The 22,200-nt window shown below is 50.4% G+C and overlaps 1 protein-coding gene across 4 annotated transcripts in view; it reads right to left on the bottom strand.

Annotated features, from left to right (window-relative positions):
- Positions 1-9,134: 9,134 nt before the first annotated feature.
- SDSL (serine dehydratase like) overlaps positions 9,135-22,200 on the bottom strand; it is a 21,197-nt gene continuing 8,131 nt past the window's right edge. For all 4 annotated transcript variants that reach the window (XM_032240597.1, XM_032240613.1, XM_032240604.1 and 1 more), the window contains exons 5-8: positions 18,411-18,499; positions 16,490-16,717; positions 10,532-10,656; positions 9,135-9,529 (exon numbers count right to left, since the gene is read on the bottom strand). In XM_032240597.1, the coding sequence (XP_032096488.1) occupies positions 9,336-9,529; positions 10,532-10,656; positions 16,490-16,717; positions 18,411-18,499 (636 nt within the window). In that variant the 3' untranslated portion in view covers positions 9,135-9,335. The remainder of the gene's footprint in view (positions 9,530-10,531; positions 10,657-16,489; positions 16,718-18,410; positions 18,500-22,200) is intronic.

The following is a 22,200-nucleotide window of genomic DNA, read 5'->3' as shown; positions in this document are numbered from 1 at the left end:
CATCACGCCCCACCTTGTCATTTTTAAGACAAGATCTCATTCTGTTACCCAGGCAGAAATATAGCAGCACAATCACAGCTCATTGCAGCCTTGAACTCCGGACCTTAAGTGATCCTCCTGCCCCAGCCTCCCAAGTAGCTGGGACTACAGACATGAGTCACCATGCCTGGCTAAATGTTTTTGTTTTTTTTGTAAAGATGGGGTCTCTCTATGTTGCCCAGGCAAGAAAAATTTTTTCCTTATCTGTTAGAGATCCATACCAATACACTTGATGAGTAAAACAGTATAATGCTTAGGATTTGTTGATTCCAACACAATAAATAACCTCCCTCCCACCCCTTTCTTGCCATTCTCTCTCCCTTTATCCTGTTTCTTCTTTCCTCAAAGCGTCCATCAGTATCTGACACATTGTATTTTTATTTTGGGTATTGCCATTGTCTGTCTCTTTCCATTAAAATGTAAGCCCCCTGAGGTCAGGGCTTTTGCTGTACCCCTATGCCTAGAAAAGTGCCTGGTACAGAGTAGGTGCTTAATAAATAATTGCTAAATAAATGACTGCATGGATCCCTAGGCTCTTCATTCCAAACCCCCTTTTCTCCCTCCTTCTGGATCCCCAATCTCAGACATCTACACAGATGGTTGCCCAAGACAGAAACCTGGTGGCCACCCTGGGCCCACCCCTCTCCCAATCAATCACTGAATTGTGTTGACTTCACCTTCTTAATTTCTCCAAACTTGTTGCCTTTTCATGCAAACCACATGACCTGATCTAAGCCTCCAGGGCCCTTCCCAGGGGCTCCCAATCAAGTAGAGATCAGTCTGGAGCTGGTCCTCCAGACAACTTATCCCAGTGCAGAGACACTTTAGCTCACCTGGAGTCCCACCTCCTCATCCACAGCCACTCACTCATCCACTCCTTCATTCATTGTAGTAGAGACTGCTATTACCCTCCAGTCCCAAGTCTTCTTTTTAGAAATTGAACCCTGAGCTTTAGCTGGGTAAGCGTCCTCCCAGCTAGAGACTACATTACCCATACTTTCTCGCAGCTGAGTGTTTAAGTCTTGGCCGATGGGCTGTGAGCAGAAGGGAAGAGTGCCACATCCGGGTAATGCCCTTAAAAGGACATATCTCGCCCTCTACTTTCTCGTTCCCCTTACTGCAGCCTTGGTAATTATGAGTCAATTTTGAGCAGGCACATAAGAACAATATTTCAAGGGATGGTGAAGCAACAGAATAGAAAGAACCTGCCTGGTTCCCTGTGTTTCCTTGTGGAACAGAGCTGCCTACCTCCCTGCTCTGAAATAACACTGTAGTTTTAGATCTTTTTGTTATAGCAGCTCAACCTATGCTTTCACAGATTTGCTCCATATGGCAAAGGCTTCTTGTCATCCTCAAGATCCATCCTCCTCCTCCTCCTCCTCCTCCTCCTCCTCCTCTTCTTCTTCTTCTTCTTCTTCTTCTTCTTTCTTCTTCTTCTTCTTCTTCTTCTTCTTCTTCTCCTCTTCTTCTTCTTTCTTCTTTTTCAGGCAGAGTCTTGCTCTGTTGCTCAGGCTGGAGGGCAATGGCATGATCTTGGCTTACTGCAACTTCTGCCTCCCAGGCTCAGGTGATTCTTGTGCCTCAGCCTCTGGAGTACTGTGGTAGGGCACACCACCATGTCAGCTAATTTTTGTAATTTTAGTAGAGATGGGGTTTCACTATGTTGCTCAGGCTGGTCTCAAACTCCTGGCCTCAAGCAATCCATCCACCTTGGCCTCACAAAATGCTGTGATTACAGGCATGAGCCACTGTGCCTGGCCCATTCTATTTGTCTTCCTCTACAGCAGAACTCTGATTTGGGCTGAGTTGCATGGCTGCCTTTTATGAAGACTACATTTTTCAGCCATTTTTGCAGTTAGTTATGGCACTTAATAAGTTCTGACCAATGAGCTATGAGCAGAATAGTGTGTAGCAACTATTTTAAGTGTCCTTAAAGACAAGGAAGTTTCCCTTCTTCATCTCTTCATCTGGTCCTCCTTCCTGCTGCCTGCAATTAGCATACAGCGGCTGTCTCTCCAGCATCCACATGGGACCATGAGGTGACTGTGGGAGTGGAAGCCATTCACAGCCACGCAAGCAGAGCGGAGGAGTCTGAGTCCCCGACACCAATGGGAGACAACACCAGCCTTGAAGTGCTTAATTCCAAACTTTTATTTTATTTTTTTTTTGTTTGTTGGTTGGTTTGAGTCTCTGTCTGCCACCCAGGCTAGAGTGCAGTGGTATGATCTCGGCTCACTGCAGCCTCCACCTTCCAGGTTCAAGCAATTCTTCTGCCTCAGCCTCCTGGGTAGTTGTTACTGCAGACATGTGCCACCACACCTGGCTAATTTTGTATTTTTGGTAGAGACAGGGTTTCACCATGTTGGTCAGGCTAGTCTCAAACTCCTGACCTCAAGTGATTTGCCCACTTCAGCCTCCCAAAGTGCTGGGATTGAAGGCATGAGCCACTGCTCCCGGCCTTAATTCCAAACTTTTAAGTGAAAGAGAAACAAACTTCTATTGTGTTTAAGTCTCTTGTCTTGTGTTTCTTGAATTGTCAAACTGAACCAAACCTTAGCTGATACACTCATTCATTCACTCATTTGGAAATGAACGAGAAACACAAAGTAATGGAACTAGGTGTGCAGGTCCAGAGTGGATCTCCAAACCTCCCTGCCTTGGGACACGAAGTGCTCAGTCTGACCCAGGAAGCCCTGGAAGAGCTGGACATGGAGGTTGTTCTCCAATCAATCTCTCTATGTCCCCATGAGAACAAAGCGCCCCACCAGGCATGTGGGTAGACCCTTGGGTCCCCATACCAGGCATCCTGGAGTGAGCAACTGCCCACTTCTGGACCTCACCATGCCCCTCACCATCATGTGTTTGCTATGCTGGGCCTCCAGGAAGCTCGGGCAGGAGGGTCCAACTCAGAGGAATTTTCCAAGCGCCTAAGATGGATGGAAAATTAGGAAACTGACAGGCGCAGTGACTCCTGCCAATACTCCCAGCACTTGGGGAGGCCAAACTGGGTGGATCACTTTGAGGCCAGGAGTTCGAGACCACCCTAGCCAACATGGCAAAATCCCATCTCTGCCAAAACTAGAAAAATTAGTTGGCATGGTGGTGCGCTTTGTAGTCTCAGCTACTCAGGAGACTGAGGCAGGAGAATTGCTTGAGCCCAGGAGGTAGAGGTTGCAGTGAGCTGAGATAGTGCCACTGCCCTCCAGCCTGGGTGACAGAGTGAGACTCATCTCAAGGAAGGAAGAAGGGAGGGAGGGAGGCAGGGAAGGAAGGAAAAGAAACTTAGGAAACTGTCTTCCTAACAGGCTTGAATTTTAAATGTTGGAGGTGTCTCTGGGTTACCCCGGCCCTAACTATTATTTACACAAGTCACTTCCAAAAGAGACTTTTAACCCAATCTGATTTTTTAAAACCCCCTATCTATCTTCATAGGGGGATTAAAAAACTGCCACCCAACTCCTTAGCAATATGACACTGAGTTTTACTTTGCTCTTCTGTACGGGCAAGTGGCATGAACTCCCAGGTTCCTGGGAGCAAAAATAAAAAATGGATCCAAAGAGAAGATTGCCGTCATTTTGCTGAGGGGCAATCTGAGATACGACGCAAATCCAGGCAGCTCAAAGCAAATCAATTCAATTCAGCAGACAGGCATGAAGTATGTACCCCGTCCACTGGGATCCTTACAGTCTCAAATGATAGGAGGCCCCAACTTGTGCAGAAAGGGACATGTATTGGCTTAAGGAAATGAACAGCTATGGGTAGCCAGCTAAAGTCCTGAGGGCCACTGTGATTGGACAGCTTGGTTCCTGGGCCCACCCTTAAGCCAATCACCATGAGCAGGGAAAATGTAATGCTCTGATTGGCTCAGGTCAGGGTTACATGCTCCTTCCCCAGATTCAGTGACTTTCCTGCAGGGCTTGTCAGAACCTTTATATGAATATGTGGGCAAATGAAACAAACAGTATTTCCCAATGGCTCTGATTATGAGTGAACACTATGAAATTGGGAGATGTATTATGTTGAGCCTGAAATTGGCTGGAGCTGAGCAGTGGCTAAGTCCTTTAGACAGACCATAAGCCCTCCATTTGGCTCCAATCCTCATCACTCCTTAATGTCTATCTAGCCCCCAGGTCGCTTCACCATAGATATCCAAGTTTGATGTCTGGCTAGTGATTACACTGCAAGTCCCAAATACAACAATGTGAAGCGCTACACTCAGGGGGAAATCAAGTAGCCCTCAATTACGGTGTCTATGCCCTCATAAACACACAAGTATTCATGCACTCGTGGACATGAACACACATGCATGCGGGTACACAATTACACAGGTGCACACACAACAACAGAGCCGACAGGGTACAAAGTGCTGTGGTCGAAATGTTTGTGTCCCTCCAAAATTCACAGGTTGAAACCCTGACACCCATGGTTTTAGGAGGTGAGGCCTTTGGGAGGTGACTGGGTCATGGGGAGAGGACCTTTATGAAAGGATCAGTGCCTTATAAGAGAGGTCTGAGGCCAGGCATGGTGGCTTACACCTGTCATCCCAACACTTTGGGAGGCTGAGGCAGGTGGATCACTTGAGGTCAGCAGTTCAAGAGCAGTCTGGCCCTTATGGTGAAACTCCCTTTCTACCAAAAATTAGCCAGGCATGGTGGCATGTGCCCATAATCCCAGCTATTTGGGAGGCTGAGGCACAAGAATCACTTGAACCTGGGAGGCGGAGGTTGCGGTGAGCTGAGATTGGACCACTGCACTCCAGGCTGGGCAACAGAATGAGACTCCATCCCAAAAAAATTAAAAAAATAAGAGAGGTTTGAGAGAGATCCTTCCACCGGGGCAGGGCAATGTAAGAAGATGACTGTTGATGAGAGGCGGGTCCTCACCAGACACCGAATCTGCTGGCCCCTTGGTCTTGGACTTTCCAGCCTCCAGAACTGTGAGCAATACATTCCCATTGTTTCTAAGCCACCCCATTTATGGCACTTGGTTATAGCACCCCAAAAGGACAAAGACACAAAGTCAGTCTGAGCCATCACTTCCCTGCATGAGAGTGAGACCATCCTCTGCAGGTGCTGGGGCACTTACTCTGCTCTGGACTGGGCTCCTGCCAAGGCTGAGGATGGGATTGGGGAGGAGAAGGCATGACCCTGGATCCCCCTCCTCCTGTCCCTGCCCTGTCTGGAGCCAGCGTGGGGTAAGTGCACCTCCTCTGCCAATGAAAGGCAAGATTCCAAGCCTCCCTGTCACCTGGCTTTAAAACTAGAAGGACTAGATGGACCGGCAGGCACGTGGCTCATGCCTGTGATCGCAGCACTTTCAGAGGCTAAGGCGGGTGGATCGCCTGAGGTCAGGAGTTCGAGACCAGCCTGACTAAAATGCTGAAACCCCATCGCTACTAAAAAATACAAAAATTAGCTGGGTGTGATGGCGGGCGCCTGTAATCCCAGCTACTCAGGAGGCTGAGGCAGGAGAATCGCTTGAACCCGGGAGGCAGAGATTGCAGCGAGCCGAGATTGCACCATCGCACTCCAGCCTGGCGACAGACCAAGACTCTGTCAATAAAGAAGAAGAAGAAGTAAGAAAGGAAGGAGGACTAGATGGAGGTGAGAACCCTGGAGGTGGAGGTATTAGGGTCATCTGGTGAGAGGACAGAGGGAGCCTCAGCTGCACAGGGAGCCAAAGGGGCCTGCAGCCTCAGGAGAGGGACCCCGGCTAGGATGGGCGGCTGGCACATCTCAGGCAGACACACACCTGGTGTCCCAGTTTGCAGTGTTTTTATGCAGCCTAGACAAACACAGAGAGGCCCCAGCTCCGCATTTCCCCAGCTGAGAGGCCAAGAAGGCAGAGGCAGAATCGGAAGAGCCTCTGCCTTCCGAGCTACGCATCATAGCAGCCACGGCCTCAGCTTCAAACACTGCCCTGTCTCCTGGCTCTCTCCCTGTGCCTCATCCTGGTCTCCGCGTTCCTTGGGTGTCAACCAGGAAGGGCTAAACTGAGTTAATTGACATGTGTTATCTGGACAGGGTCAACAGCCCCCTCGGCTTCTTATCTCCAACTCATTGAGACCAAGAGGGAAGTAAACAGCAGCTGACAAGTCTCCCAGGAGGGGAGCAAACAGCATGAGACCGTGGGCGGGGTGGGGGGGGGGGCCTGGCTGGGAGACAGGGCACCTGGAGCTGAGGTGGGCTCTGTACCTCACCTGGAGGAGCATGGGTTGGGGCACTATCCTCACTGGCTGAAGCAATCCAGGGAGGCTTCAGGGAGGAGGTTGCACTCACACTGGGCTGTGAAGAATGTGTAGGATTCAGAAGCAGAGCAGGCATGGCAGGCAGGGGACAGAGCTTAAGCAAATGAAAGGAAGTGTATGAGCCAGAGTGGTTAGACTCACGAGCCTCAGATTTCCACATATTGGGGCTCCCATACAGCTGGGTGACCCACACTAAGTGGCTTAACTCTTCCATGCCCCAGTTTCCTCATCTGCAAAATGGGGATAATAGTAGCATCTACCATGTGGGTTATTGTGGGATTAAATGAAGTAACTGCTGAAGTCCATAGCGTACTGCAGGTGTTCAATACATGAATCAATTCTAGTTCCTCTCATTGTTTGGGTTAGAATGCTCAGGAGACAGTAAGAATAGACATTTATTGAAAGACTAGATATGTCGGGTCCGCAGTAACAATCCTCCAACCACCCATTTTACAGAGGAGAACACTGAGGCACTGAGAAAGAGCGTCCTTTGCTCAAGGTGGCCAGGCTGCTAAGCAGGAAGAGTCCAGGCTCAGGTCTGGCTGCATCCAGCTCTGGTGCTCTTCATGTCTCCTCTATTTGGGGAATTCACAAAGCATGACTCCAAGCAAATGGGGCTGACTCACGGGGGTTTCTGGAGCTGGTGGGCGGCAGGGATGGTGGGGCAGGGTGGGTGGTGGTCCCTGGCTACCGAGAGTTAAGTGTGGGGTTAAAGAGAAAATGAGACCAAGGCAGCAGGGGCACAGAGGGAGGTCACGGTTACTCTCAAATCCTGCTCTTCAGAAAAGAAGGGGTTGGGCATGGTGCCTGTAATCCCAGTACTTTGGGAGGCCAAGGCAGGAGGATGGCTTGAGCCCGGAAGTTCAAGACCAGCCTGGGCAACAGAGCAAGACCACATCTCTACAAAAAATAATTTAAAAATTAGCTGGGCGTGGTGGCACATGTCTATGGTCCTACTCGGGAGGCTGAGGCAGGAGGATCGCTTGAGTGCAGGAGTTCGAGGCTGCAGTGAGTTGTGATTGTGCCATTGCACTTTGGCCTGGGTGACAGAGCGAGGCCCTTTCCCTAAAAAACAAAGAAGGAAAAGGAGGAGGCATCTGGTGAAGGGAACAGCCTGAGCAAAGAAAAAGAGGTGGGAAGTGGCAAGTGGGTCTCCTACAGCATGAGGTGCAGCCTGAGGCCCAGAGAGGGAAAGAGACTAGCCCAAGGTCACACAGCCCACAGGAGTCAGGAGAGAAGATGTTGCTGGGGCCCAGGATCCGGTTCTGCCAGGGCATGTGATGCTGCACAGACCCTGCACTCTCTGAGCTTTGCTTCCTGGCAGAGCTGTGAGGGGTTGGAAAAGGCTCCTGCATGCCAAGACCATGTGGACCTCAGCATGCACAACTGGGGTGAGCGCCCCACAAGAGGTAGCGTCCAGGAGGACCCAAGAGGAAGGTCTCTCCTACCTGGAGCCAGCCTTCCCCATAGGATACACTTTGCTGCCCCCCTGTGGCTCAAGGGAATGCAACTTTCCATCCCGCTTCCTAAGAGAGACTTCCCAGAAGCTGGAGGTGCCCAATTCCAGGCATACAACCTGCCTCTCTCTGTGACCCACAGGTGTGTCCAGACCAACCTACTCTTCCCTACCCTTTCTTCAATATTCCACCACCATCCACCCCAACACAGAGAGTTCAGATTGAAGCAAAACAGAGTGACCCTGAAAATCAGTTTGAATCTGGATAGATGGATATGTCGATTGATGGATACACTGATGGATGGACAGATGGTCTAATGACGGCTAGAGGAATGAATATGATAATGTGCGAATGGACGGATGGATTATAGATGGATGGATGAATATATTGATGGATTGATACAATGATAGAGGAATTGATGAACGAATGGATTATAGATGAATGGATGCATGGATGGATGGATGGATACACTGACAGATGGACAGAAAGTCTAATGATGGATAGAGGAATGGGTGAATGGATGCATAGATGAATGGATGGATGGACGGATTATAGATGAATGGATGGATATATGGATGGATGATACACTGATGGATGGACAGTCTAATGATGGATAGAGGGGTGGATGGATGGATTGTAGATGAATGAATGTATTATGGACGGATGGATGGATTATAGATGAATGGATGGATATGTGGATGGATGGATACACTGATGAACAGATAGTCTAATGATGGAGAGAGGAATGGGTGGATGGATGCATGGATGGATGGATTATAGATGAATGGATGGATATGTGGATGGATGGATACACTGATGGATGGACAGGCAGTTTAATGATGGATAGAGGGATGGATGGATGGATGGATGGATAGAGATAAAAGATGGATGGGTAGAGGGATAGGTGATCAGGTTGATGGATGGAGGGAGAGACAAGTGATCCCATATCCTAACTATGTGATCTTGGGCAAGTTATGTAAACATCCCAAGCCTCAGTTTCCTCATCTGTAAAACAGGGATGGTAATAATGGTTTTTACTTCCTAGTAGCTTTGTGAACATTAGACAATGAGTAGAAAGTTCTTAGCAGAGTTTCTGGTACATAACAAGCACTGGATGAAGACAGGTGACATTGTCCTCTCCTGCCCAGGCCTGAGAAGTGACAGAACATCTCCCTCTCCTTCCTGACCTGGTCAGCCTGGGCTGGTCCTCCAGGTAAAGGAAGTTCATTTAAGATCTCAGAATGGTTGGATTCCTTTAGAGACTCAGGTTCGCAAGTCTTGGCTTTGTTGCCTAAGATGGGGCTTGGAGTCAATTTATCACAGAAGTGGCAACAGGATTGTGGGTTGTCTCCTGTGAGCTCATGGAACTGGAAAGATAGGATCCACAGCACTTACAAACTTAGCTCAGAAAGTGTTTATTGACTGGAGTTGTCAGGGAGCCAAAAGGGGCAGTCTGGGAGGGCTTCCTTCGGGAGGCACCCAGCACAGGTGCGCAGGGCAGCTTCCACTGCCACCCACCAGCACTGAGCCGCACTCAGCCAGCTACAGGAGTCTCCATGTACCTCTCTGGCTCTTGGGGCTAGGCTAGGCCCTCAGACCTGGCCCAGCTGGGTTTTCAGAGCCTGCAGCTCTTGGCTATTGATGCTGTTACCTCCACACACGATGACCACAACTGAGGTCAGGGAAGCGGGCAGGCAACCCTCAGCCTGGAGCCTCCCCAGGAGACCTGAGTAGACAGCTGCCAAGGCTGCCCCACAGGCAGGCTCCACCAGCATACGCTCATCATCTGCCGGGACCAGGGGGATGGGAGAGGAGGCAAAGGGAAGAAGAACAGTCAGTGCTCAGCAGGCCCTGGGCACCGCAGACCCTTGCAGCCACCTCTCCAGCCAGCCAGCCATTCATCTGCTCGGCTGGCAATCCATCACTTGTCTCACACTCTCCCCATCCATCAGCCTGGCCTCCTACCCCTCCACCCACCCACCTTTTATCTCTCTCTCCATCCATCCATTCCTCTATCCATCATTAGACTATCTGTCCATCCATCAGTGCACCCATCCATCAACATACCCATCCATCCACCCATTCACAGCCATCTATCCATTCCTCTATCCATCATTTGACTGTCTGTCTATCTGTCAACATGTTCATTAATCAATGTGCCTGTCCATCCATCCATTTCCATGCCATTCATCAATCTATCACTTCATCATCCATCCGTCCTTCCACCCACTGTCCATCTATCCATTATCCACCTTTCCACTCACTCATACATTCATCCCTTCAATCAACAAACATCTATTGAGTGCCTACAACCTGCCATGCCCTGTGCCAGGAAGGCCCTAGGGACACATCAGTGACTGAAACACACAAGCCCTCATGGGGCTCACAATCTATGACGTAAAGGGATAAAAACCAGGAGGTTATGAACACAGGGAGTGGTGCATTGGAGGTCCCCAACCTAGGCAGGGTGGGGTGGGAGATTAGGGGAGGCTTCCTGGAGGAGGTGCCATGGTGGCTGAGTAGCCCTTAATCACATAAAACCAATAGGGACAAGGACAGCCAGAGAGAGGAGGAACATGTATAAAAGTCTGGGGGCTAGAGACAGCAGGACACACTCCTTCTTTACCCCCACCCCCTTCCATCTACTCAAAGTGCACTTGGCGCATAGTAACTGCACACCTAGCCAGCACCTGGTGCTGAGGATACAGACAAGAGTGAACACACACCTGCTAGAGGATGCAGGGACTTTGTGATCTCCAAGCCCAGGTGGGGGACGGTGTTCACTCACCCAGGAACTGCTGTACAGCACTCACAGCCTCGGCATCCTCCACCACTTCAGAGTGGATCTCGCACACCCGCATGCACTCCAGGGCCCGTGTGGCCACCGTCTTGGCACCCAGGCACTTGGCCACACTGCGGGACAGAGCAGAGTAGGGCAGGGAGACCAGGGGCTCAGGGAAGAGCTGGTGAATCAGGTCTCTCCCCAGCCCCAGCCACGCCCCCCATCCTGCAATGGGCTGGTTGGAGCTCAGCCTTATAAGGCACAGAGGAGGTGCTCAAAAACCGTGTGTCCACTGAATGAGTAATACTAAATGTGGCCGGGCGCGGTGGCTCACGCCTATAATCCCACCACTTTGGGAGGCTGAGGTGGGCAGATCACAAGGTCAGGGGTTCGAGATCAGCCTGACCAACATGGTGAAACCCCTCCTCTGCTAAAAATACAAAATTTAGCCAGGGATGGTAGTACGTACTTGTAATCCCAGCTACTCAGGAGGCTGAGGCAGGAGACTCACTTGAACGCAGGAGGCAGGGGTTGCGATGAGCCGAGATCAAGCCACTGCACTCCAGCCTGAGTGACAGAGCAAGACTCTGTCTTGAAAATCAATCAATCAATAAAGTACTCGATGCGCATCAGCGCCTCTGACTCTGCAATCCTGATTGAGCCATTCCTTGCACAGACCCCAGAAAGCCAAGCATAGAAAGGAATTTTTTTTCATTTTATTCATTAATATCATGTCTGGACTATAAATACATTTTTTCTTTTACATTTCATTTTTAGTAGTGGAAAGTGTCTCGCTATTTTGCCCAGGCTGCTCTTGAATTCCTGAGCTCAAGCGATCCTTCTGCCTTGGTCTCTTAAAGTGCTGGGATTACAGGCATGAGCCACTGCGCCCCACCTAAATATATACTTTTTTTTGAGACAGGGTCTTGTTCTGTGGCCCAGGCTGGAGTGCAGTGGTGTACTGTTAGCTCCCTGCAGCCTTGAGCTCCTGGGCTCACATTAGCTTCCCACCTCAACCTCCCAAAGTGTTGGGATGACAGGCATGAGCCACCACACCAGGCCAATAGCTAATATTTATTAAACGTGTCCAATGTGCTGGATGTATGGATGTTGTTTTAATCTTCTCAACCACCCTTTGAGTTAGAAACATATTAGCTCCATTTTACAGGACAGGGAACAGAAGCTCAGAGAGGTTAAGTAACCAGCTGAAGGACACACAGCTCATCAGTAGCAGAAGGTAGATTTAAGTCCAGGCAGGCAGTTTGGCTCCAGGATTCATGGTCTTTGCCTCTGTGCTTGGGATCACTACATATGAGCGGGGCAATGTGTTTCAGGCCCAGGAGAGCCTTTGGGAAAGCCTCAGACCCCAGAGTGGCCCAGAACACAGATTCTAGAGCCTGGCTGCCTGGTTTTGAAACTTGGCTCCATACCAGCTGTGTGACCAGGGGAAAGTCACCTCACCTCTCTGAACCTTCATTTCTTCAACTGAAAACTGGGGCTCATGAGGTTATCATGGGGATTGAGATGTTTTTTGTTTTTTGTTTTTCTTTTGAGATGGAGTCTCGCTCTGTCCCCCAGGCTGGAGTGCAGTGGCGCCATCTTGGCTCACTGCAACCTCCTCCTCCCCAGTTCAAGTGATTCTCCTGCCTCAGGCTTCTCAGTAGCTGGAATTACAGGTGCGCACTACCATACCTGGCTAATTTTTATACTTTTAGTAGAGACGGGGTTTCACCATGTTGGCCACACTGGTCTCAAAATCCTGACCTCAGATGATCCACCTGCCTGAGCCTCTCAAAGCGCTGGGATTACAGGTGTGAGCCACCACATCAGCCAAGTGGGTTAAGATATTTAAAGTGCTTAGAACAAGGCTGAGGCTTAGTGAATTTGACGGAAGTCTCAGCTGCAGTTACTATTATTGATGCTGTAATTAAGAGCACAGACTTGTGGGAGAGATGGCGACGAACAAGCAAACGTAAGAACCAGTCAATAAATGCACACTGTGGATACTGCTGCTATGAAGGAGGACATCAGAAGGGGCATCACCCCAAGGGGAGTGTTGTGGGGAGGGCCTGAGATGTGAGAGACAAGGAGAAACCAGCCCAAAGGAGAGTAGAGTGGGCGCCGAGGGTGGGGGCCGGGGGTGGAGGCTGGCGGTGGTGGCTGGGGGTGGGGGCTCATGCCTGGGATCCCAGCACTGTGGGAGGCCCAGGTGGGAGGATTGCTTGAGGCCAGGAGCTGGAGAAGAATGGGGCAGCAGGGAACAGTGTGCTATGAAGAGGAAACAGCCTGTGCAAAGGCTCAGAGGTAGGAAAAGCATTACCCATTCAAGGGACTGGAGAACAGGCTGGTGGTTGGGGGGAGTGGTCTGTATTTTAGCCTGAGAGCTTGGGAGAGGCATGGATGGGTTTAAGTGGATGAAGAAGACGTTCTGTGGATTAGCAATGGCGGAAGGACACGCTGCCTGCTGGGCGGACAGCAAAGGACTCAAAGGCAGCAAAGGTACCAACAATTTCCTCCCTAGGCATAGGCCCAAGAGAAATGAAAACACACAGCCACAAAAACGTGTAAACGAATGTTCACAACAGCACTATTCACTATAGCCAAAAAGTGGAAAGAATCCAAATGTTTAGATAAAGTGTGATGTATTCATACAGTAAAATAGTATTTGGCCATAAAAAGGAATGAGGCACTGACACGATACGATGTGGCTGAACCTTGAACACACGACGGCAAGTGAGAGAAGCCAGACACAAAAGACCACGTGGTGTATGATTCCATTCATGTGAAATGTCCAGGATAGACTGGGTGTAGTGGCTCATGCCTATAGTCCCAGTACTTTGGGAAGCCAAGGTGGGTGGATCACCTGAGGTCAGGAGTTCAAGATCAGCCTGATCAACATAGCAAAACCCTGTCTCTACTAAAAGAGATGCTCAGCCAGTGTAAAAGGATTACCTCAGGGTGAGCAGGGCTGGCAGTGCAGGTGGCAGGGGCAGGACAAGCAATGGCTCAGAGGTAAGATGGTACAAAGGATTTCCAGGCAGGCCAGGCATGGTGCCTCATGCCTGTATCCCAGCCCTTTGAACCCGGGAGGCGGAGGCTGCAGTGAGCTGAGATCACACCACTGTACTCTAGCCTGGGCAACAGAGCCAGACTCCAAAGAAAGATAAGAAAAGAAAGAAAGAAGGGAAGAAAAGAAGGAAGGAAGAAAAGAAGGAAGGAAGGAAGGAAGGAAGGAAGGAAGGAAGGAAGGAAGGAAGGAAGGAAGGAGGAAGGAGGGAGGGAGGGAGGGAGGGAGGAAGGAAGGAAGGAAAGAGGGAGGGAGGGAAGAAAGGAAGGGAGGGAGGGAGAAAGGAAAGAAGCAGGGAGGGAGGGAGGGAGGGAGGGAGGAAGGAAAAGAAAAGTCCATAATAGGCAAATCCGTGGAGACATAAAGTAAAGTAGTATTTGCCTAGGGCTGGGGTGTGGGAATAAGGGACATGGTGGGTGATGGCCAAAGGGTGTGGAGTTTCTCTTGGGGGCGATAAAAATGTTCTAAAATTGATTGTGATGATGGTCGCACAACTCTGTGAATCTACTAAAACCATTGAATAGTACATCTTTTTATTTATTTATTTATTTTTGAGACTGGGTCTTACTCTGTCGCCCAGGCTGGAGAGCAGTAGCCTGATCTCAGCTCACTGCAACCTCCACTTCCTGAGTTCAAGCAATTCTCCTGCCTCAGCCTCCTGAGTAGCTGGGATTACAGGTGCATGTCACCACGCCTGGCTAATTTTTGTATTTTTTAGTAGGATGAGGTTTCACCATGTTGGCCAGGCTGGTCTGAACTCCTGATCTCAAGTGATCCGCCCACCTCTGAGCCTCCCAAAACGCTGGGATTACAGGTGTGAGCCACCGCACCGGTCCAGAATCATACACTTTAAATAAGTAAATCAAATGGCACATGAAACAGATCTCAACAGAGATGTTATCCATTTTTTTAAAAAGGCAACAGGGGTGGCACAGGGGCTGGGGAGAGCTGTTACACCCATCCAGGGAAACGAAGGCTGGAAGGGAGCTGGATTTAAGAGGTAAGATGGATGGAACTCAATGGGGTAGGGGGAGCCCATGTAACACCCAGGTGCCCAGTCAGAGCACCCAGATGAATGTTGGTGTCATATACAGACATCATAATCCACGAGCTTCCCTTAGTGCTTCTGCTGTGCCAGGCTCTGGGGTGGGTATCAGGGATCAGAGCTAAATCAGCCAGTCCTTACCCTCTGGCTCCTCCACTCCAGCCAGTAACCCAAACCAGGACACAGCAAAGAGTGACGCAGGCACAACATGGTGCCCTGAGGGTCTCCCAGCTGGGATACAGCAGCTACCTAAGCAGTCTAAGAAGATTTCCTCAGGGTGAGCATGACTGGCATTCCAGGTGGCAGGGCAGGACAAGCAACGGTTCAGAAGTAAGACAGTACAAATGATTTCCAGGCAGGCGGGGCACAGTGGCTCATGCCTGTAATCCCAGCCCTTTGAGAGGCTGAGGCAGGAGGATCGCTTGAGCCCAGGAATTCGAGACCAGCCTGGGCAACACAGTAATACCCCATCTCTACCAAAAGAAATTTGTTTTAAAGAATTTCCAGGCTAAGGTAGCACAGCAAGGCTGGAAGGCGGATGCAGCCCAAGAAAGACTGGAGGTGGTACCCGAAAGACGAGGAGACTTGTGTCCAGGTATCATTTTCTTGAGGTTTTTCTCATTGGTCACCTAGAGCCTTGCACATAGTAGAAGCTTATTTAAGGAGCTGACTTAAGACTATCTTGATTTCACACACCTGCTGTCATACCCCATTACATCCTAGGTATCAGTATCCAATGGGTGTTTAACAGAATCCCGGCAGAGATTGGATCCGTACTGGGTTGAATCACAGCTCCTTCCAAAATGCACAACCAGGCCAGGTACGGTGGCTCAACACCTGTAATCCCAACATTTTGGGAGGCCAAGGTAGGTGGATCACTTGAGGTCAGGAGTTCAAGACCAGCCTGGCTAACATGGTGAAACCCCATCTCTACTAAAAATACAAAGTTAGCCAGGCGTGGTGGCATATGCCTGTAATCCCAACTATTTGGGAGGCTGAGGCAGGAGAATCACTTGAACCCAAGAGGCAGAAATTGCAGTGAGCTGAGGTCGTACCACTGCACTCCAGCCTGGAAAACAGAGTGAGACTCCATCTCGAAAAAAAAAAATATATATATACACATCCACCCAGAACCTCAAAATGTAACCTTACTTGGAAATAGAGTCTCTGCAGAGGCAATTAGTTAAATTAAGGTGAAGTCATACTGGATGAGGGTAGGTCCTAAATTCAATGATCACGTTCTTTTTAAAATTTATTGGCTTTTTGGGGTATGGAGGAGGACAGGGTCTTGTAGGTTTCCCAGGCTGGAGTGCAGTGGCTATTCACAGGCACCATCAGAGCACACTACAGCCTCCAACTCCTGGGCTCAAGCAATCCTCCCGTCTCAGCCTCCCAAGTAGCTGGGACTACAGGTGTGTACCACCACTCCCAGGTAATGTTTGTATTTTTAGTAGAGACGGGGTTTCACTATATGTTGGCCAAGCTGTCTCAAACTCCTGACCTCAGGTAATCCGCCCACCTCAGCCTCCCAAAGTGCTGGGATTACAGGCATAAGCCACTTCGCCCGGCATACATTTTCTAATTTATCTGCAACATATGCAGTTGGCTTTTGCAAAGATACGTCAATAAAGGCTTGTTTTATGAATTGATGAGGTTTAAGTGAACGTATTCCTCATCTCCTTTTTCAGCACTGCCTTCTAACTTAGGTCCACATTACTGTGGTTGGAGTCCTAGGACCAAGGACAGCATTTTGGGTGTCTCCTGTCTCTACTGGCTGGGACTGGAAGGCCTTAGGGCAGTGGCAACCCCCACCCTCCAGCCCCCCCTACAAATGTCCCCAGCCTTTACCCACCTGGTGATGTCTGGCAATGTGACCACCTTGCCAGCCTTGATGGCCGCATTGAAGCTGTGTGCCCCATGGGTCTCCATGGCAATGATGGGCACATGCTGCCAGCCCACCTCCAGCAAGCCAGCCACCACCCCAGCCAGGAGGCCTCCTCCCCCAACTGCCAGCACCAGGGCACCTGGCGGGGTCCCCAGCACTGCCTTCAGCTCCCGCACCAGGCTCGCGTGGCCTTCCCTGGGGAGGTGAGTGAGAGAGAGAAGCAGAGTGAGGGAGGACCCCAGCCCCAAAGGCTCCTGGGGTGGGGGTATTTACCAGGAGTGGGTTCCCTGCCCCACATATACATAAACCCCCTCCCCACCATCTCATCCCATCCACAGCAAGGGGAGAGGAAGTCCTGCAGCAGTTACTCCACTCAGCTTCATTCATTCTCTTGATTTTTTTTTTTTTTTTTTTTTTTTGAGACGGAGTTTCACTCATGTTACCCAGGCTGGAGTGCAATGGCGCGATCTCGGCTCACCACAACCTCCGCCTCCTGGGCTCAGGCAATTCTCCTGCCTCAGCCTCCTGAGTAGCTGGGATTACAGGCACGCGCCACCCTGCCCAGCTAATTTTTTGTATTTTTAGTAGAGACGGGGTTTCACCATGTTGACCAGGATGGTCTCGATCTCTTGACCTCGTGATCCACCCGCCTCGGCCTCCCAAAGTGCTGGGATTACAGGCTTGAGCCACCGTGCCCGGCCTTGATTTTTATTTTTTTGGATACAGTGTCACTCTGTCTCCCAGGCTGCAGTGCAGTGGCCCAGTCTCGGCTCACCGCAACCTCCACTTCCCAAATTCAAGTGATTCTCCTGCCTCAGTCTCCGGAGTAGCTGGGACTACAGGCACGCACCACCATGCCCAGCTAATTTTTGTATTTTTAGTAGAGATGAGGTTTCACCGTGTTGGGCGGGATGGTCTCAAGCTCCTGACCTCAGGCGCTCCACCTGCCTCGGCCTCCCAAACTGCTGGGATTCCACTCCGGCATGAGGCCGGAGCCACCGCGCCCGGACTAGTTCATTTTCGTTATCATGCTCGCTCCTCCCTTACATCTCCTCCAACCTCCCAGGCCCTCTCTTGGATATTACCCCCTCTAGCCCCCTCCCCAACTTTGCAAAGAGGCAATGGCAATGTGTGGTTAAGAGGGGACAGTACATCACTTGGGACCAAACTGACTCAAGTCCTGGCCCTGTGGCTCTCTGTCTCCGCCACATTCTTAGCTGTGCAATCTTGGACAAGTTGTTCGTCCTCGCTGTGCCTCAGTTTCCTCACTTATGAAATGGGGATAATAGCACCCACCTCTTGGGCTGCGGGGAGGGTAAATGGAACGGTGCAGGAGGAGCCATGAGCCTGGTGACTGGTCCCAAAGCACACGTTCGGTAAAGGAGACTTGGTACTATCACTTCCACATACACAGAAACTGAGGAACAGGATGCCTGTAATCCCAGCACCTTGGGAGGCCGAGACCAGCCTGGCCAGCATGGCAAAACCCCGTCTCCACCAAAAATACAAAAAATTGGCCTGGCATGGTAGTGCACACCTGTAATCCCAGCTACTCAGGAGGCTGAGGCAGGAGAATCACTAGAACCCAAGAGGCAGAAGTTGCAGTGGGCTGAGATCACACCACTGTACTCCAGCCTGGGCAATAGAGCGAGACTCCATCTCAAAAAATAAATAAATAAAAGGAACTGAGGCACAAGATGCTGGGTGCTTTGCACAAAGTCCCACAATTCACAAGAGGCAGAAGTGGGATCTGAACCCACGTCTGCCTGGCTTTGAGGCTTATTCTCCCCTCTGGGCCTCAGTTTCTCCTTCTGTCCAATGGGAGGACCCTGACTCAGTAAGGGTCTCCCAGCTCTGGACTCCCTGGGGAGAGGGGCATCAGACTTACCATATTAAGGGGTGGTCAAATGGGTGGACATTCACCCAGCCGTCCCTTTTGGCCAACTCTTGTGCCGTCAGATTGGCCTCGTCCCACACCTACAGAGAAACCAAGGACCCTCAGAAGAGCCAGGAGTGGGACTGCTATGGAGGCCAGAGCAAAGGCCCAGGCTTGCCTTGGTGGCCCCAGGATCTAGTAGTCCGGGGACACCCCTGGGGGTGGGACCAGACCTAGTGTGGGCCCAGAGGCCTCCTGAGACATGGACAAGCGCTTCCGGGGGGACAAACAGATGCCATGTGCTTTCCGCAATACCGAAGAGGCTCATCCTGCTGCCCCACTATGAAAACCAGGCCAGGTCAGCCAGGGAGCTGGGAGCAGGGTCAGCTCCAAGGTCAGCCATGTGGTACCTGCTTCTAGCCGACAAGTAGGGGAGAAGCCCCCTAAAATCAAACCCCAGATATCAATGTGGTCCCCTTAGCATGCGTGGGTGAAAACCAGCAATGGCCCAGCTGATGACCCGCTAGCTGAGTTGAAGCAGCTGGAGAGACAGTGCACAGGGCCAGCCCCGAGCCTGACGGACCCAAGCCAGCCACAGCAGGGGTGGGTTTCCTTTTCTCACTGGCTGGCCTCTGTGGCAGAGATCCCTGTCCCCTGCTCATGCCTCGCCATTTACAGGCTTTCTTTCTTTCCCTGACGCATTTCCACACTCCCTACCAAGGCTTCCTGCAGCCACCTCCCAAATAAACTGCATGCACCCCAGTCCTTGTCTCAGGAACCGCTTTTGGGAGAACCCAAACTAAGACAGCATTTCAGAGGGACCCTATGCCAGCCGATCTCAGCAGGAACCAGATACAGAACCTAAATGATAGACAACAGCCTCCTCTCCCAAGGGAGGGGCAGAGGGTCACAGGGGGGCAGAAATAGCCCCTGCTCATCCTCAGGGACTCTGCAGTGCCCACTCTGTGCCCAGTTCTAGGCATGGGGACTCTTCAGCAGCAGAGAAGCCAAAGAAATGGTCTCTGACCACAAGGAATTTCCCATCTGACTGAAGAGAGGAGCCTCATTCCCTTGAGTTGTTGAAACAAAAAATACACTGTTGGTAGAAATGCAAATTAGTTCAGCCCCTGTAGGAAGCAGTTTGGCGATTTCTCAAAGAACTAAAAATAGAATTACCATTTGACCCAGAAACCCCATTACTGAGTATCTACTCAGGAAAATAAACTGTTTAACGAAAAAGATCTGCATTTGTATGCTCATCACAGCAGCATTCACAATAGCCAAGACATAGAATCAACCCAGGCGCCCATCAGTGGGGGACTGGATAATGAAAATGTGGTGCGTATACATCACGGAATACTATGCAGCCATAAAAAAGAAAATCACGTCCTTTGCAGCAACATGGATGCAGCTGGAGGCTGTTATCCTGAGAGCATTAACTCAAGAACAGAAAGCCAAACACTGCCTTTTCTCATTTATAACTGGGAGTTAAATACTGGGTACACTTGGGCACACAGATGGGAACAAGAGACACTGAAGACTCCAACAGTGGGGAGACAGGGAGAGTAGCAGAGGTTGAAAGATCCCTGTCGGCCGGGCGCGGTGGCTCACGCCTGTAATCCCAGCACTTTAGGAGGCTGTGGCAGGCAGATCACGAGGTCAGGAGATTGAGACCAGCCTGGCCAACATGGTGAAACCCCATCTCTACTAAAATACAAAGATTAGTGTATTGTAGCACGCACCTGTAATCCCAACTACTCAGGAGGCTGAGGCAGGAGAATTGCTTGAACCTAGGTGGCAGAGGTTGCAGTGAGCCGAGATCGCACCACTGCACTCCAGCTTGGTGACACAGCAAGACTCCATCTCAAAAAGAAAAAAGAGAAAGAAAAGAAATGCCTGTCAGCCGGGCATAGTGGCTCACGCCTGTAATGAAGCACGTTGGGAGGCCGAAGTGGGTGGATTACCTGAGGTCAGGAGTTCCAGACCAGCCTGATCAACGTAGTGAATCCCTGTTTCTACTAAAAATACAAAAAAATTAACCAGGCATGGTGGTGAGCACCTATAAACCCCTCTACTTGGGAGACTGAGGCAAGAGAATCGCTTGAACCCAGGAGGCAGAGGTTGCAGTGAGCAGAGATCGCACCACTGTACTCCAGCCTGGGCGACAAGAGCGAAACTCCGCCTCAAAAAAAAAAAAAAAAAAAACTACCCGTCAGGTACTATGTTCACTACTTGGACAATAGGATCATTAGAAGCCCAAAACTCTGCATCATTAAATATACCCATGTAACAAACCTGCACATGTATCCCTGAATCTGAAGTTAAAACTAAAGAAAAAAATAGATTCCAAACTGTGCAGCGCCTGACATCCCTCACCAAGAGGAGGCACACCAAGCAGCCTCCTCTCCGGCTCCTCTCCCCAGAGCAGGCCGAGTGAAAATCCAACCAGTTCCCTCCCCTGCTGGACTCCTTACATGCTTCCCTAATGCCCTCAGGTGAAACACTTTAGCTTCAGCTACAAGCCGCCCTGCCTGACGGAGCCCCTCTCCCCGTCTTCAGCTTCACCTTTCACTCCCTCCCTCCATGCTGGGCTCAGCCTGAATGCGACATGCTCAGCCACGGCCACACCTTCACCCACACCCTTTCCTGTGTTCACAACCAGATCAGACCTCCCTTGTCTCCGTGGTGGGTACTCAGATCTCTCCTTTCATACCCAGCCCTGGCGACCCGTGACAGGAGCCTTTCCTGGATCCTTTTCCCAAATCTAAGGCGCAGCCCATTAGTTCGACCATGGCCCAATTCTCCACTCCCTCCCTCTGTTGGCTTAATTGTTAATATTGTTAGAGACAGGGTCTCACTGTGTTGCCCAGGCGGGCCTCAAACTCCTGGGCTCAAGTGATCCTCCCAACTCAGCCTCCTGAGTGGCTGAGACTACAGGTGCATGCCACAGTACCCAGATTTTTTATCTATTTCTTTTTAAAGATGGGGTTTCACCATGATGGCCACGCTGGTTTTGAACTCCTGACCTCAGGTGATCCACCCACCTTGGCCTCCCGAAGTGCTAGGATTACAGGCGTGAGCCACCACGCCCGGCCCTATTTTTTATTTATTTTATTTTTGCTATTCTTCTCACTAGCGTGGGTGGAGCACATGTCCCCTCCCTATTGATGCTGGTCTCAGCTGTGTGACTTGCTCTGGCCAACAGCATATGGCAGAACTGACAATGTAACAGTTCTGGGCCAAGATCTTAAGAGGCATCATGTGTTTCTTCTCATCCCTGTTGCCATTTCCCTTGAGAACAATGTGCCCCAGGTGGCCACTGGCTGGGGAAGACAAAGGGCACATCTGTAGACCTCACTCCTTCCCGCATTCTGAAGCAGAACCACTCTAACCCACCCACAGAACCAAAGCATGAGAAACAATGTTTCTCATAAGCTGCCACTATTTAGGGGATGTTTGTTATGCAGCATTACCAAGCAACAATAGCTGATTAAACAACATGCCCTCTCACTGACTTCCTTGGTGCCCTGTGCTTCCGCCAGGGAAACATTTTTTGCACTTTATTACCATCATCTGGTTACCTGTGTGTCTCCACATAATGCTCCGAAATTTATGAGCGTAAAGACCATGTCCTACTCTCTCTGTTTCTAGAATGTCTAACATAGCAGGCACTAAATATGTGCTCAATGAATACCTGTTGGATGAATGGGCGGGCGAATAGATGGATGGATGGATAGATGGATGGAAAGAAGAAGAGAGAGGGGGAGGGAGAAAGGGTGATGTATGGAAGGATGATTAGATG

The sequence above is a fragment of the Sapajus apella genome, unplaced genomic scaffold, assembly GCF_009761245.1.
Source record: "Sapajus apella isolate SASKATOON/1434 unplaced genomic scaffold, GSC_monkey_1.0 scaffold2, whole genome shotgun sequence".
Lineage (NCBI taxonomy): Eukaryota > Metazoa > Chordata > Mammalia > Primates > Cebidae > Sapajus > Sapajus apella.
This window is presented reverse-complemented; position numbering and strand designations above follow the sequence as displayed.